The following is a 17982-nucleotide window of genomic DNA, read 5'->3' as shown; positions in this document are numbered from 1 at the left end:
GAAAACATATCTTGCACACACACATAATATAAGACAATCACCAACTACAATCACCCATGTTCACTTACCTCAAAATCACTAATATCACAGAAAACAATCATTTTTATAAACATTTCACACACACACACACACACACACAAAAAATCATATTTGACAATATCTAAGCGCACTCACCTCACTACCACCAACACACGATGCCTCACCTCACAGGACCGACGAGCTCACCTCCAGTGACGTCACACTCCCATTGTGTTACTTGGTGGTTGGTAACATCACACCTAACCCCCCTTGTTTCAACCTGTTGTACCCTACATTATCTAAGAACACTATATCCAAGACGATTACCAGATTTTATGATCCCCAACACCAAGATCACAGAAAACACACATTTTTATAATTATTCACACAAAAATCACGATCACCAATTCCATATCATGTTTACCGTCATCCATCAACACTAATCACCAAGATCACCAAAAAATCTAAGATCATGCATCTCAAAACTACTATGATCACTGAAAACACTTATTTTAAACATTCGCACAAAAATAAGACATACACAAAAATACCACAACACTTCCACCAACATCTATAACATAACATGAGCACTATAACATATCACTATCACAAAAAAAAATAATACACAGACACCCACATATTATACATTTCAATTGCAAATTTAAGACATGAGACATTCACCTCCAACTAAGACATACACATCACCCCTAAAACTTCCTTCCTTATTCATTCCGTATATCTATTAGAGCTGTTTTAACCCCGACGGACCCATCACGACGTAGGAGCCAGAGTGTAGTAGGTGGTGTTGGAGTGGTGATGGTTCCTCTGGCTCCTACGTCGTGATGGGTCCGTCGGGGTTAAAACAGCACTAGGAGATATACGGAATGAATAAGGAAGGAAGTTTTAGGGGTGATGTGTATGTCTTAGTTGGAGGTGAATGTCTCATGTCTTAAATTTGCAATTGAAATGTATAATATGTGGGTGTCTGTGTATTATTTTTTTTTGTGATAGTGATATGTTATAGTGCTCATGTTATGTTATAGATGTTGGTGGAAGTGTTGTGGTATTTTTGTGTATGTCTTATTTTTGTGCGAATGTTTAAAATAAGTGTTTTCAGTGATCATAGTAGTTTTGAGATGCATGATCTTAGATTTTTTGGTGATCTTGGTGATTAGTGTTGATAGATGACGGTAAACATGATATGGAATTGGTGATCGTGATTTTTGTGTGAATAATTATAAAAATGTGTGTTTTCTGTGATCTTGGTGTTGGGGATCATAAAATCTGGTAATCGTCTTGGATATAGTGTTCTTAGATAATGTAGGGTACAACAGGTTGAAACAAGGGGGGTTAGGTGTGATGTTACCAACCACCAAGTAACACAATGGGAGTGTGACGTCACTGGAGGTGAGCTCGTCGGTCCTGTGAGGTGAGGCATCGTGTGTTGGTGGTAGTGAGGTGAGTGCGCTTAGATATTGTCAAATATGATTTTTTTTTTGTGTGTGTGTGTGTGTGTGAAATGTTTATAAAAATGATTGTTTTCTGTGATATTAGTGATTTTGAGGTAAGTGAACATGGGTGATTGTAGTTGGTGATTGTCTTATATTATGTGTGTGTGCAAGATATGTTTTCAGTTGATGGTGATCATGTACTAAGTGTTTGCGTATTAGGTTTGTGTTCATGCTTTTTTTTTTTTCATGCGCCAAATGGGGAGGGACTTCTTGGTTATAGTGATTTGAGGGGATTTCTATAAAAAGGATGTTAGATGGTGATGTTAAACTTAGTTTCTGGTGATTTTGACGGTGATTGGTAGTATTCAGTGGTGATTTGGTAGTAATCAGTAGTGTTTTTTTGGGAGTATTCGGAGGTGTTTGATGGTGTTTTTTTTGAAGGTGTTCAAATGATGTGCAGAGCATTTTTTGAAGAAGATCAGTGGTGTTCAGAGTTGGTTCAAAGTTAGTCAGTGTGTTAGATATGGTAATGTCTCATGTCATAAGTGTATGAGTTAGTTTTTTTGTGCTAATGTTGTAAAGTCTGGAGAATGAGGGAGGAGTTTGGGGGGATGAGATGTAATTTAATGAAATGTGTAAGTGTAGATAAATTAGAGCTGTCAAATCTTATTTGGGAGTAATCAAAATGATATTTTGGAAGTGCTTCAGTGTTGTTTGGAAATGTTCAAAAGTGTTTATGTGAGTACTCATATGCTTTATGAGAGTGTTCGAAGTAATCTTGGGGTTGTTCTGTAGTGAGATGATAAAGGTTGTGGATGAGAGATATTGAGAAAAGGGGGTCTCAAATGATGTATGAGAGTGTTTTGAAGGTGTTCAAAGTAAAGTGAGTAGGTTAGGATAAGTTAGGTTAGGTTATTTTAGGTTAGGTTAGGTTAGGTTAGGATAAGTTAGGTTAGGTTAGGATAAGTTAGGTTAGGTTAGATTAGATTAGGATAAGTTAGGTTAGGTTCGTTATTTTAGGTTAGGTTAGGTTAGGATAGGTTAGGTTATTATAAGTTAGGTTAGGTTAGCTTAGGATAAGTTAGGTTAGGTTAGGTTAGGTTAGGATAGGTTAGGTTAGGTTAGGACAGGTTAGGATAGGTTAGGTTAGGTTAGGTTAGGTTCGGTAGGTTAGGTAAGGTTAGGTTAGGTTAAGTTAGGTAGTATTCGAGGTGTTTGATGGAGTTAGGTTAGGTTAGGATAGGTTAGGTTAGGTTAGGATAGAGGTGTTTGATGGAGTTAGGTTGGGTTAGGTTAGGTTAGGTTAGGTTAGGATAGAGGTGATTGATGGAGTTAGGTTAGGTTCGGTTAGGTGAGGTTAGGTTAGGTTAGGAATTAGGTTAGGTTAGGTTAGGTTAGGTTAGGATAGACAGTTGGTCTGGAAAGAGATGATTTTCTACCTTGGATGTTACCCGCATTTCATGGCGTCTGTCTGTCCTGAGTTGACGCAGGTGTTCATGATTATCTTAAATCTACCTTGGGTGTGAACCGCATTACCCAGTGGTGTTGGGGGGGGGAAGGGGTGACCCACAATGAGTCTCTCAGAGCGAGGAAAGTGTTTCTATTCGGAAATCGAGTAAATATTTCTACCATTGAGTGTGTTTACCAACAAGAAAATAATGTTCGATTTTACGATAAAGTTTTCAAAACTAATTTGGAAATATCCAAAAAAATGGAGTCGTTCAAAGTAATTCTGAAGTACTCTAATGTATTTTGGAAGTGTTCCAATATATTTTAGGTTAGGTTAGGATAGGTTCGGCTAGGTTAGGTTATGTTAGGTTAAGATAGGTTAGGTTAGGTTAGGGTAGGTTAGGTTAGGTTAGGTTAAGTTAGGTTAGGCTAGGTTAGGTTAGGTTAGGTTGGGTTAGGTTAAGTTAGGTTAGGTTAGGTTAGGCTAGGTTAGGTTATGTTAGGTAAGGTTAGGTTAGGGTAGGTTCGGTTAGGTTAGGTTAGGTTAGGTTAAGTTAGGTTAGGTTAGGCTAGGTTAGGTTAGGTTAGGATAAGTTAGGTAAGGTTAGGTTAGGTTAGGTTAGGCTAGGTTAGGATAAGTTAGGTTAGGTTAGGTTAGGTTAGGTTAGGTTAGGTTAGGTTAGGTTAGGTTAGGTTAGGATAAGTTAGGTTAGGTTAGGCTAGGTTAGGGATGTGTGTGTGTGTGTGTCTGTGTGTGTGTGTGGGATGTGGGATGTGGGTGTTGTGGGATGTGGGTGTTGTTGTCGAACTAGAGATACCTAAAAGACGTTATAAGTGGGTTGTTTTTGTGACTTTTTCTGATGTAGTGTGTCCCCTTATTAACTTTAATGAACTAAAAGGGTTAAAACGAGAAAAAAATGGGAGGTGTGGGTGTTGTGACTTTCTGATGAAATTAGATAAAACGAGAAAAAATTGTGGGTGTTGTGGGTTGTGGGTGTTGTGGGATGTGGGTGTTGATCTTAGTTTATGGTGATTTTGGTGGTGTTTTGAGTGTATTCAGTGGTGTTTTAGTAATCAGTGGTGTATTTGGGAGTACTCAAATGGTGTTTTTGGAAGTGTTTCAGTGTTGTTTGGAAATGTTCAAAGGTGTTCAAAGGTGTTTTGAGTGTGTTCAAATGTTGTTTTTTTGAAGGTGATCAAGGGTGTTCAAGGGTGTTTTGAAGGTGTTCAAAGGTGTTTTGAGGTTATTCAAAGGTGTTTTGAGTGTGTTCAAATGATTATGAGAGTGTTTTGAAGGTGTTCAAAGGTGTTTTGAAGGTGTTCAAAGGTGTTTTGAAGGTGTTGAAGGGTGTTTTGAGTGTGTCCAAGGGTGTTTGAAGGTGTTGAAGGGTGTTTTGATTGAATTCAGCGGTGTTTTAGTAGTAATCAGTGGTGTAATTGGGAGTACTCAAATAGTGTTTTGGAAATGTTCAAAGGTGTTTTGAAGGTGTTGAAGGGTGTTTTGATTGAATTCAGCGGTGTTTTAGTAGTATTCAGTGGTGTAATTGGGAGTACTCAAATTGTGTTTTTTTGGAAGTGTTTCAGTGTTGATTGGAAATGTTCAAGGGTGTTTTGAAGGTGTTCAAAGGTGTTTTGAGGTTATTCAAAGGTGTTTTGAGTGTGTTCAAATGATTATGAGAGTGTTTTGAAGGTGTTCAAAGGTGTTTTGAAGGTGTTCAAAGGTGTTTTGAAGGTGTTGAAGGGTGTTTTGATTGAATTCAGCGGTGTTTTAGTAGTATTCAGTGGTGTAATTGGGAGTACTCAAATTGTGTTTTTTTGGAAGTGTTTCAGTGTTGATTGGAAATGTTCAAAGGTGTTTTTGAAGGTGTTCAAGAGTGTTTTGAAGGTGTTCAAGGGTGTTTGAAGGTGTTGAAGGGTGTTTTGATTGAATTCAGCGGTGTTTTAGTAGTAATCAGTGGTGTAATTGGGAGTACTCAAATAGTGTTTTTGGAAATGTTCAAAGGTGTTTTTGAAGGTGTTGAAGGGTGTTTTGAGTGTGTTCAAGGGTGTTTGAAGGTGTTGAAGGGTGTTTTGATTGAATTCAGCGGTGTTTTAGTAGTAATCAGTGGTGTAATTGGGAGTACTCAAATAGTGTTTTGGAAATGTTCAAAGGTGTTTTTGAAGGTGTTCAAGAGTGTTTTGAAGGTGTTCAAGGGTGTTTGAAGGTGTTGAAGGGTGTTTTGATTGAATTCAGCGGTGTTTTAGTAGTAATCAGTGGTGTAATTGGGAGTACTCAAATAGTGTTTTTGGAAATGTTCAAAGGTGTTCAAAGGAACTCTCTCCAGGTAAAGGTGTTTTGAAGGTGTTGAAGGGTGTTTTGATTGAATTCAGCGGTGTTTTAGTAGTATTCAGTGGTGTAATTGGGAGTACTCAAATTGTGTTTTTTGGAAGTGTTTCATGGTGATTTTGGTGGTGTTTTGAGTGTATTCAGTGGTGTTTTAGTATTCAGTGGTGTATTTGGGAGTACTCAAATGGTGTTTTTGGAAGTGTTTCAGTGTTGTTTGGAAATGTTCAAAGGTGTTCAAAGGTGTTTTGAGTGTGTTCAAATGTTGTTTTTTTTGAAGGTGATCAAGGGTGTTCAAGGGTGTTTTGAAGGTGTTCAAAGGTGTTTTGAGGTTATTCAAAGGTGTTTTGAAGGTGTTCAAGGGTGTTTATGTGAGTATTCAAAAGGTGTTTTTTGAAGGTGTACAAATGATTATGAGAGTACTTATGAAGGTGTTCAAATGATGTGCAAGAGTACTTATGAAGGTGTTCTGGGAGTATTCAGAGGTGATTTTGGGGGTGTTCGAATGATGTTTTGGAGTATTTCAGTGTTGTTTGGAAATGTATAAAGGTATTTTTGTGAGTATTCAAATGATTTAAGAGAGTGTTTTGAAGGTGTTCAAAGTAAAAGTGCGTATTAACTTCGTAATATGTAAAATTGTGACTAGTGAATTTATCGAAAAGTGGTTATAAGTGTTGTGGTGACTTTCTGATGTACTGTGTCCCCTTATTAACTTTAATGAACTAAAAGGGTTAAAACGAGAAAAATTGGGGGTTATGAGTGAAAATTGTGAGGTGTTGGTTGGAGTGTGAGGGTTCGGGAGGGTGGGGAGGAGGTTACTTCGTGGGGGAGTGACCTGAGATGAAATAGTTAAAAAATGTCTAGACTTGTGTTGTAAAGAAATTGTGGGTATTAACGAAAAAATGTGCCTTTCTGATGTACTGTGTCCCCTTATTAACTTGAATGAACTAAAAGGATCGACAAGATTCAGCCTGTGTGCGCGTGACGTCAATGCTATGTCCCCTTATTAATTAAAAGGGTATACAAGATTCAACCTGTGTGCGCGTGACGTCACTGACCGCCGAGTAAACACCCTTCATTAGACCTGTAGTAAGCATGCCCCCATAGGAGGAGTCTATTTTGAATGCTTATACCCAGAGGGGGGATTCCAAAAACTTGATCCGAGGAATTGGAGAATTTCGAAAACCCCATAGGGGGGAATCCAAAAAAACTTGATCCAAGGAGAATTTCGAAAACCCCATAGGGGGGATCCAAAAAACTTGATCCGAGGAGATGGAGTCATGGTATTGTCGAGAAAATTTGATCCGAGGAGATGGAGAATTTCGAAAACCCCATAGGGGGGATCCAAAAAACTTGATCCGAGGAGATGGAGTCATGGTATTGTCGAGAAAATTTGGGGTGAAAGGAGGGGTACCCAAAAATTTGATCCAAGGAATTGGAGAATTTCGAAAACCCCATAGGGGGGAATCCAAAAAACTTGATCCAAGGAGATGGAGACTTTCGAAACCCCCATAGGGGGATCCAAAAAATTTGATCTGAGGAGATGGAGTCTTGGTATTATCGAGAAAATTTGATCCGAGGAGATGGAGAATTTCGAAAACCCCATAGGGGAGAATCCAAAAACCTTGATCCAAGGAGATGGAGAATTTCGAAAACCCCATAGGGGGGATCCAAAAACTTGATCCGAGGAGATGGAGAATTTCGAAAACCCCATAGGGGGGGAATCCAAAAACTTGTATTATCGAGAAATTTTTTGGGTTGGGGGATCCGAGGAAGTGGAGACTTTGATATTGAGAAATTTTTTGGGGATGGGGGGTGAAAGTGGGAGGGGGAACCTCAAAAATTTGATCCGAGGAGATGGAGAGCACAAGAAAATGAAATTCAAAAAAAATTCGAAAAAAATCGGAAAAAATTCGAGGCGCGGGGGCGATCCGGACGACGCTGCAGAAGGCGCAGCAGAAGGCGCGGGCGGGGGTCGCGAAGGGCGCGGGCGGGCGCGCGGGCGGGGCGCGCGGGCGGGGCGCGCGGCGGGGGGTCGCGAAGGGGGGGTCGTGGGCGGGGGTATTGGTTGGGGGGGTCGTGGGCGGGGGTCGTGGTCAAGGTCAAAGTCAAACCGGAAGTAACACCTAGGTGTGAAAAGGGGACCGCTCAGTGGAAGGCTTAAACCGGAAGGGACCGCTCTGTAGAAGGCCCTAAACCGGAAGGGACCGCTCTGTAGAAATTATGACTACTCATATATATATATATATATATATATATATATATATATATATATATATATCAATATATATATATATATATATATATATATATATATATATATATATATATATATATATATATAAATATATAGGATGGGGTCCACCTCTGGTGTAAATTGTGGGACCCATAGCCTCGGAGAAGTGGATAAAAAGGCTTCAAGGAAGAATATTTGGATTTCTTCCTGAAGCCATTTGAATATTCCACTTCCCCTACCACCCCATCTTTTAAACTATTTTTTTTACCAATAGGAATATTTTATTACATAATATGGCACAGAAGATTTAAGAGATACATTGTTGATATATATATTATATATATATATATATTATATATATATAATATATATATATATATTATATATATGTATTTATATATTTATATATATATATATATATATATATATATATATATATATATATATATATTTATATATATATATATATGTATATATATATATTTATATTTATATATTTATGTATATATATATATGCATATATATATATATATATATATATATATATATATATATATATATATATATATATATATATATATATATATATATATATATATATATATATATATATATATATATATACATATATATGCAAAACAACCACTGTGAAAGAATAGAAAAATTCCAAGCGCTTTGGTGACTACTCACATTATCAAGGAACAATAAAAATAATTCATCATAGGTAGGCATATAAAGGGTCTAGACCAAACCTCACTATCATATCCCAGCAGACTGTGTTCCCTTTCTTATGAGTGAGAAAGTTGTATCAAGCAAGTCCATGGTCGACAGGAATATAATTGAATCTTGTTTCATAAAAAGCAGTTTTGACAATAATATGAATATTTCCTTTGGTTTACATAAATTAGATCCATTTATAATTAATAGAATTTGGGAAGAATTTAATAATACATTGGACAAATAATTGATTTTAATATTCTTAATTCTTGGGTAGAATAGTTTTTTCGAGGGTTTAGTGAAGGACCTGTCTAGTTGGGCCAGCGGACCTCCTGCAGTGTTCCCTTTCCTATGAGTCGCGCATCAGGTTTTGCTTTGTTGTGGGATGTGATAGTGAGGTGCGGTCTAGACCCTTTATATGCCTTTCTTTGATGCATTACTTTTATTGTTCCTTGATAATGTGAGTAGTCACGAAAGCGCTTGGAATTTCTCTACTCTTTCACACACATATATATATATATATATATATATATATATATATATATATATATATATATATATATATATATATATATATCTTCTTTCTTTCAACACACCGGCCGTATCCCACCGAGGCGGGGTGGCCCAAAAGGAAAAACGAAAGTTTCTCCTTTTACATTTAGTAATATATACAGGAGAAGAGGTTACTAGCCCCTTGCTCCCGGCATTTTAGTTGCCTCTTACAACACGCATGGCTTACGGAGGAAGAATTCTGTTCCACTTCCCCATGGAGATAAGAGGAAATAAACAAGAATAAGAACTAGAAAGAAAATAGAAGAAAACCCAGAGGGGTGTGTATATATGTGCTTGTACATGTATGTGTAGTGTGACCTAAGTGTAAGTAGAAGTAGCAAGACGTACCTGAAATCTTGCATGTTCATGAGACAGAAAAAAGGACACCAGCAATCCTACCATCATGTAAAACAATTACAGGCTTTCGTTTTACACTCACTTGGCAGGACGGTAGTACCTCCCTGGGCGGTTGCTGTCTACCAACCTACTACCTATAATATATATATATATATATATATATATATATATATATATATATATATATATATATATATTTAAGAAGTGAGCCGTCTCCCACCGAGGCAGGGTGACCCAAAAAGAGAGAAATTCCCCTAAAAGAGAATACTTTCATCATCATTCAATACTTTCACCTCACTCACACATAATCACTGTTTTTTCAGAGGTGCCCAGAATACAACAGTTTAGAAGTATATACGTATAAAAATACACAATATATCCCTCCAAACTGGCAATATCCCAAACCCCTCCTTTAGAGTGCAGGCATTGTACTTCCCATTTACAGGACTCAAGTCCGGTTATATAAAATAACCGGTTTCCCTGAATCCCTTCACTAAATATTACCCTGCTCACATTCCAACAGCTCGTCAGGTCCCAAATACCATTCGTCTCCATTCACTCCTATCTAACACGCTCACGCACGCTTGCTGGAAGTCCAAACCCCTCGCCCACAACAATTCCTTTACCCTCTCCCTCCAGCCTTTTCGAGGACGACCCCTACCCCGCCTTCCTTCCCCTACAGATTTATATGCTTTCCATGTCATTCTACTTTGATCCATTCTCTCTAAATGATCAAACCACCTCAACAAACCCTCTTCAGCCCTCTGACTAATACTTTTATTGACTCCACACCTTCTCCTAATATCCACACTCAGAATTTTTTGCATAATTTTTACACTACATATTGCCCTTAGACAGGACATCTCCACTGCCTCCAAGCACCTCCTCACTGCAGCATTTACAACCCAAGCTTCACACCCATATAAGAGTGTTGGTACTACTATACTTTCATACATTCCCGTCTTTGCCTCCACAGATAACATTTTTTGCCTCCACATATATATCTCAATGCACCACTCGCCTTTTTTTCCTTCATCAGTTCTATGATTAACCTCATCCTTCATAAATCCATCCACTGACAAGTAAACTCCAAAATATCTGAAAACATTCACTTCTTCCATACTCCTCCTCCCCAATTTGATATCAAATTTTTCTTTATCTTAATCATTTGATACCCTCATGACCTTATTTTCTACCTTTACATACACTCCCAAACTTATCCACTAACCTTTACACAGTATCATCAGCAAAAAGTAACTGTGACACTTCCCATTTCGTATTTAATTCCCCTTAATTTATTCTCATCCCTCTCCCGAACACCCTAGCGTTTACTTCTTTTACAACCCCATCTATTAATATATTAAACAACCATGGTGACATTACACATCCTTATCTAAGACCTACTTTTACCGGGAAGTAGTCTCCCTCTCTTCTGCACACCATAACCTGAGCCTCACTGTCCTCATAAAAACTCTTTACAGCATTTAGTAACTTAACACCTATTCCATATACTTGCAACATCTGCCACATTGCTCTCCTATCCACTCTATCATATGCTTTTTCTAAATCCATAAATGCAATAAAAGCTTCCCTATGTTTATCTAAATATTGTTCACATATATGCTTCAATGTAAACACTTGATCTACACATCCCCTACCCACTCTGAAACCTCCTTGATCATCCACAATTCTACATTCTGTCTTACCTCTAATTCTTTCAATAATAACGCTACCGTACACTTTTCCTGGTATACTCAATAAACTTATTCCTCAATAATTTTTACAATCTCTTTTGTCCCCCTTCCCTTTATATAAAGGGACTATACATGCTGTCTACCAGTCCCTAGGTACCTTCCCCTGTTTCATACATTTATTAAACAAAAATACCAACCACTCCAACACTATGCCCCCCCTCCCTGCTTTTAACATTTCTGTTATGATCCCTTCAGTTCCAGCTGCTTTACCCCCTCTCATTCTACGTAATGCCTCACGCACCTCCCCCGCACTCGCATCCTGCTCTTCTTCACTCCTATAAGATGTTATACCTCCCTGGCCAGTAAATGAAATTACCGCCTCCCTTTCTTCGTCAACATTTAAAAGTTCCTCAAAATATTCTCTACACCTACCCAATACCTCCATCTCCCCATCTACTAAATCCCCTACTTTGTTTTTAACTGACAAATCCATTTGTTCCCTAGGCTTTCTTAACTTGTTTAACTCACTCCAAATTTTTTTCATATTTTCATTAAAATTTCTTCACAGTGCCTCTCCCACTCTATCATCTGCTCTCCTTTTGCCCTCTCTCACCCTTCTTTTCACCTTTCTTTTACTCTCCATATACTCTACTCTTCATATAACACTTCTGCTTTGTAAAAACCTCTCATAAGCTAACTTTTTCTCTTTTATCACACCTTTTACTTCATCATTCCACCAACCACTCCTCTTTCCTCCTGCACCCACCCTCCTATAACCACAAACTTCTGCCCTACATTCTAATACTGCATTTTTAAAACTATTCCAACCCTCTTCAGCCCCCCCCCTCCCCACTACTCATACTTGCACCAGCCCACCTCTCTGCCAGTAGATGGTTATATTTCACCCGAACTTCCTCCTCCCTTAGTTTGTACACTTTCATCTCCCTCTTACTTGTTGTTATCATTTTCCTCTTATCCCATCTATCTCTTTCTCTAACTGTAGCTACAACTAGATAATGATTCGATATATCAGTTGCCCCTCTATAAACATGTACATCCTGGAGCCTACCCATCAACCTTTTATCCACCAATACACAATCTAACAAACTACTTTCATTACGTGCTATGTCATACCTAGTATATTTATTTTTCCTCTTTTTTCATAAAATATGTATTACTTATTACCAAACCTCTTTCTACACATAGCTCAATTAAAGGCTCCCCATTTTCATTTACCCCTGGCACCCCAGATTTACCTACTACACCTTCCACAACATTTTTACCCACTTTAGCATTAAAATCCCCATCCACCATTACTCTCACACTTGGTTCAAAACTCCCCAAGCACTCAATCAACATTTCCCAAAATCTCTCTCTCTCTCCTCTATACTTCTCTCTTCCCCAGGCGCATATACGCTTACTATAACCCACTTCTCACTTCCAACCTTTATTTTACTCCACATAATCCTTGAATTAATACATTTATAGTCCCTCTTTTCCTGCCATAGCTTATCCTTCAACATTATTGATACTCCTTCTTTAGCTCTTACTCTATTTGAAACCCCTGACCTAATCCCATTTATTCCTCTCCACTGAAATTCACCCACCTCCTTCAGCTTTGTTTCACTTAAAATCATGACAACCCGTTTCTTCTCATTCATAACATCCACAATCATCTCTTTCTTATCATTCGCACAACATCCACGCACATTCAGACTTCCCACTTTGATAATTTTCTTCTTATTCTTTTTAGTAATTATTACAGGAAAAGGGGTTACTAGCCCATTGTTCCCGGCATTTTAGTTCACTTTTACAACACGTATGGCTTACGGAGGAAAGATTCTTATTCCACTTCCCCATGGATATAAAAGGACAAGTAATAAGAACAAGACCTAAGATAAAATCTAAGAAAACTCAGATGATTGTGTATAAATACACGTGTACATGTATGTGTAGTATGACCTAAGTATAAGTAGAAGTAGCAAGACGTACCTGTAATCTTGCATATTTATGAGACAGACAAAAGACACCAGGAATCCTAGCATCATGTAAAACAATCACAGGCTTTCGTTTTACACTCACTTGGCAGGAGGTTAGTACTTCCCTGGGAGGTTGCTGTCTACCAACCTACTACAATATATATATATATATATATATATATATATATATATATATATATATATATATATATATATATATATATATATATATATATATATGTATATATATATATATATATATATATATATATATATATATATATATATATATATATATATATATATTTATATATATATATATATATATATACATGCGAGTACAACATCCAGTTCTGCTGGATGCGCAACTCTTAAGGCTCGTATGGTCCAGTGGATTGGGGAGTCATGTGCTTTCGGCCACCATGAGGCAGGACAAAGCAGCATGGGTTCGAGTCCTTGGCTAGTGCAGTGTTGTTACTGATATGTATATATATATATATATATATATATATATATATATATATATATATATATATATATATATATAATATATATATAGTTCCGTGACAATGTGAATAGTCACGAAAGCGCTTGGAATTTCACTACTCTTTCACAATGGTTGTTTTGCATATTTTAAAATCACCTTTTTACTGTGATCTTATTGCATATATATATATATATATATATATATATATATATATATATATATATATATATATATATATATATATATATATATATATATATATATATATATATATATATATATATATATATATATATATATATAAGATGGGGTCCACCTCTGGTGTAAATTGTGGGACCCATAGCCTCGGAGAAGTGGATAAAAAGGCTTCAAGGAAGAATATTTGGATTTCTTCCTGAAGCCATTTGAATATTCCACTTCCCCTACCACCCCATCTTTTAAACTATTTTTTTTACCAATAGGAATATTTTATTACATAATATGGCACAGAAGATTTAAGAGATACATTGTTGATATATGTATATATATATATATATATATATATATATATATATATATATATATATATATATATATATATATATATATATATATATATATATATATATATATATATATATATATATATATATATATATATATATATATGTCGTGCCGAATAGGCAGAATTTGCGATCTTGGCTTAAATAGCAGCGCTCATCTTGCCATATAGGACAAGTGAAAATATGTGTATGCAATAATTTCGCCAAAATCATTCTGAACCTAACGAAAAAAATATATTTTCACTGTGTTTGTTTAGTATTAAATTACTGTAAACAAATCTAAAATATATTTAGTTGGGTTAGGCTAAAATAAATTGTTCTTGTTATAATAAGGTTAGGTAAGTTTTCTAAGATTCTTTTGGTGCAAAATTAAAATTTTTACATTAACATTAATGATAAAAATATATCTTTAAACGCATAAGAGAAAATTTCAGAAAGGACTTAATTTTAAATGAGTTCTTGCTAATTGACCAGTTTTACATATTCGGCACGACATATATATATATATATATATATATATATATATATATATATATATATATATATATATATATATATATATATATATATATATATATATATATATATATATATATATATATATATATATATATATATATATATATATATATTTATATATATATGTATGTATATATATATATATTTATATTTATATATTTATGTATATATATATATGCATATATATATATATATATATATATATATATATATATATATATATATATATATATATATATATATATATATATATCTATATATATATATATATATATATATATATACATATATATGCAAAACAACCACTGTGAAAGAATAGAAAAATTCCAAGCGCTTTGGTGACTACTCACATTATCAAGGAACAATAAAAATAATTCATCAAAGGTAGGCATATAAGGGGTCTAGACCAAACCTCACTATCATATCCCAGCAGACTGTGTTCCCTTTCTTATGAGTGAGAAAGTTGTATCAAGCAAATCCATGGTCGACAGGAATATAATTGAATCTTGTTTCATAAAAAGCAGTTTTGACAATAATATGAATATTTCCTTTGGTTTACATAAATTAGATCCATTTATAATTAATAGAATTTGGGAAGAATTTAATAATACATTGGACAAATAATTGATTTTAATATTCTTAATTCTTGGGTAGAATAGTTTTTTCGTGGGTTTAGTGAAGGACCTGTCTAGTTGGGCCAGCGGACCTCCTGCAGTGTTCCCTTTCCTATGAGTCGCGCATCAGGTTTTGCTTTGTTGTGGGATGTGATAGTGAGGTGCGGTCTAGACCCTTTATATGCCTTTCTTTGATGCATTACTTTTATTGTTCCTTGATAATGTGAGTAGTCACGAAAGCGCTTGGAATTTCTCTACTCTTTCACATATATATATATATATATATATATATATATATATATATATATATATATATATATATATATATATATATATATATATATATATATATATATATATATATATATATATATATATATATATATATATATATATATATATATATATATATATATATATATATATATATATATATATATATATATATATATATATATATATATATATATATATATATATATATATATATATATATATATAGTATATTATTGTAACCACGAACAAATGGTATTGATCAATACCAACACTGAGATTAGCCAAGGACTCAAACCCGTGTTGTTTTAGCCTGCGTCATGATGAGCGAAAACCGCGAGACGCTCTTACCCTCAGGACCACCAAGTACTGACCTCAAGCGGTCAGGCTCTTTGTGTAGGTAAAAAATAATCAGTTTTAAAATTTGTTGTCCAAGGGTTAGAGCCCAACCAGTTTTGTGATTGGTTTGCAATAATGTAATAACTGTTCCGTAAGTCATAGAATAATGTAATAACTGTTCCGTAAGTCATAGAATAATGTAATAACTGTTCCGTAAGTCATAGAATAACGTGATAACTGTTCCGTAAGTCATAGAATAACGTGATAACTGTTCCGTAAGTCATAGAATAATGTAATAACTGTTCCGTAAGTCATAGAATAATGTGATAACTGTTCCGTAAGTCATAGAATAATGTGATAACTGTTCCGTAAGTCATAGAATAATGTAATAACTGTTCCGTAAGTCATAGAATAATGTAATAACTGTTCCGTAAGTCATAGAATAATGTGATAACTGTTCCGTAAGTCATAGAATAGCGTGATAACTGTTCCGTAAGTCATAGAATAGCGTGATAACTGTTCCGTAAGTCATAGAATAATGTGATAACTGTTCCGTAAGTCATAGAATAATGTGATAACTGTTCCGTAAGTCATAGAATAGCGTGATAACTGTTCCGTAAGTCATAGAATAATGTGATAACTGTCCCGTAAGTCATAGAATAATGTGATAACTGTTCCGTAAGTCATAGAATAATGTGATAACTGTTCCGTAAGTCATAGAATAATGTGATAACTGTTCCGTAAGTCATAGAATAATGTGATAACTGTTCCGTAAGTCATAGAATAGCGTGATAACTGTTCCGTAAGTCATAGAATAGCGTGATAACTGTTCCGTAAGTCATAGAAGCCTTTATTAGTAAAAGTGATACGTCAGCAATTAAAGAAACATTGATTTTATTAATACTGTATTCAACTGAAAAACACTTTTTATATATCTTTGCACTACTTTCTGTTTTTTTTTAATTCCTATTAATTATAAACTTGGGAGAACAGGTAGCTGAGGCAAAGATCACCAGCGCCCAGATCGACGAGGCCCGGGAGCTGTACCGCCCAGCAGCCGCCAGAGCCTCTCTACTCTACTTCATCCTCAACGACCTCCACAAGATCAATCCCATTTATCAGTTCTCGCTCAAGGTAGGATTTCTTTATCAACCACTGAATATTTAACAGTTTTGACTCTCAATATATGCGTTTGATTTAAAGATGATAGACAGGAGTGAATGGAAATGAATGGTTTTTGTGCCTTGAGGAGCTGTTAGAGTGTGAGCAAGGTAATATTTTGTGAAGGGATTCTGTGTGTGGAAACTGGTTAGCCGGACTTGAATCCTGGAGGCGGGAAGTGCAATGCCTTCACTTATATACGTATATGTACATATACATATATATATATATATATATATATATATATATATATATATATATATATATATATATATATATATATATATATATATATATATATATATATATATATATATACATATATATATGTATATATACGTGTATGCAGGAGATCTACTATTATTTTTAAAATGGTTGTTTTGCATATTATGATATCACCCGTTTACTGTGATCTTATATATAATCTAAAGCTTTTTCAATCTCAGTCCTAATATTGAGACAACTAATAAATAAGTTTACTTAGCATCGGGGCTCAGATGACATGTAGTGAGGACTGAAGAAGGAAGCTTCTCTTTGCGATACGCTTACTTTAATAAATGTCCTTTTCCGTATTATACCGGTATCATTATACTATTCACTTTCAGTTGCACAGACAAGGAAACTTTTGGTTAGACTTGTTGGAACTTCTGTAGGTTATCAAGACTATGTGGTACAAATAAACCTGTGAAGAGTAAATATAAAATCTGTACTTGACAAACACAGCTACATCATGGACTCTGGGGATAGAGAATATCTTCACGTTCTACCTAGAGCAAACATTCACTGTAACTTAAAGAGCTTACTATAAGATTAACTACTACTGCCCCTGTCATCACAACTTGATTGCTGAATAGAAAATTGACAAAAGCAACAACCTTCTATACAATGAAATCTTCAGAACCCAACCTAACATAAACTCCACACCAGTTAGAGGAGCAATGCATGAGGCATCCTAACCCTTATTAAAACTAGTATGTGATATATCTATGTATATTGATAATGCTAAACCAAAGCTAGGAAACTAAAAACTTTACATAGAATGTTATAAGAACACCTTTAAAATACACTGACAAGCAAGCTCCACCCACAGTGATGTAACTACAGCTGCATTGTTCCACTGTTTCTGCTTGCTAATAAGATACAATATGTGGTTTTAGCATTATGTTAAGAAAACATTCGTCTATCAGGGACTTTGTAGATTCACTACAAACTACATATTGTGCCTTATTAACATACTTATCAGTATATAATACCATTAATATACATTAATT

The 17982-nt window shown here is 35.1% G+C and overlaps 1 protein-coding gene across 1 annotated transcript in view; it reads left to right on the top strand.

Annotated features, from left to right (window-relative positions):
• The window catches only part of Dhc93AB (Dynein heavy chain at 93AB), a 646785-nt gene that overhangs the window by 566389 nt on the left and 62414 nt on the right, over positions 1-17982 (top strand). Inside the window, exon 56 of the mRNA XM_070089003.1 lies at positions 16544-16684. Coding sequence (XP_069945104.1) covers positions 16544-16684 — 141 coding nt within the window. The remainder of the gene's footprint in view (positions 1-16543; positions 16685-17982) is intronic.

This window comes from Cherax quadricarinatus, chromosome 27 (assembly GCF_038502225.1).
Source record: "Cherax quadricarinatus isolate ZL_2023a chromosome 27, ASM3850222v1, whole genome shotgun sequence".
NCBI classification, from domain to species: Eukaryota; Metazoa; Arthropoda; class Malacostraca; order Decapoda; family Parastacidae; genus Cherax; species Cherax quadricarinatus.
The sequence above is the reverse complement of the archived record's forward strand: the minus strand, read 5'-3'. Positions and strand labels throughout refer to the sequence as shown.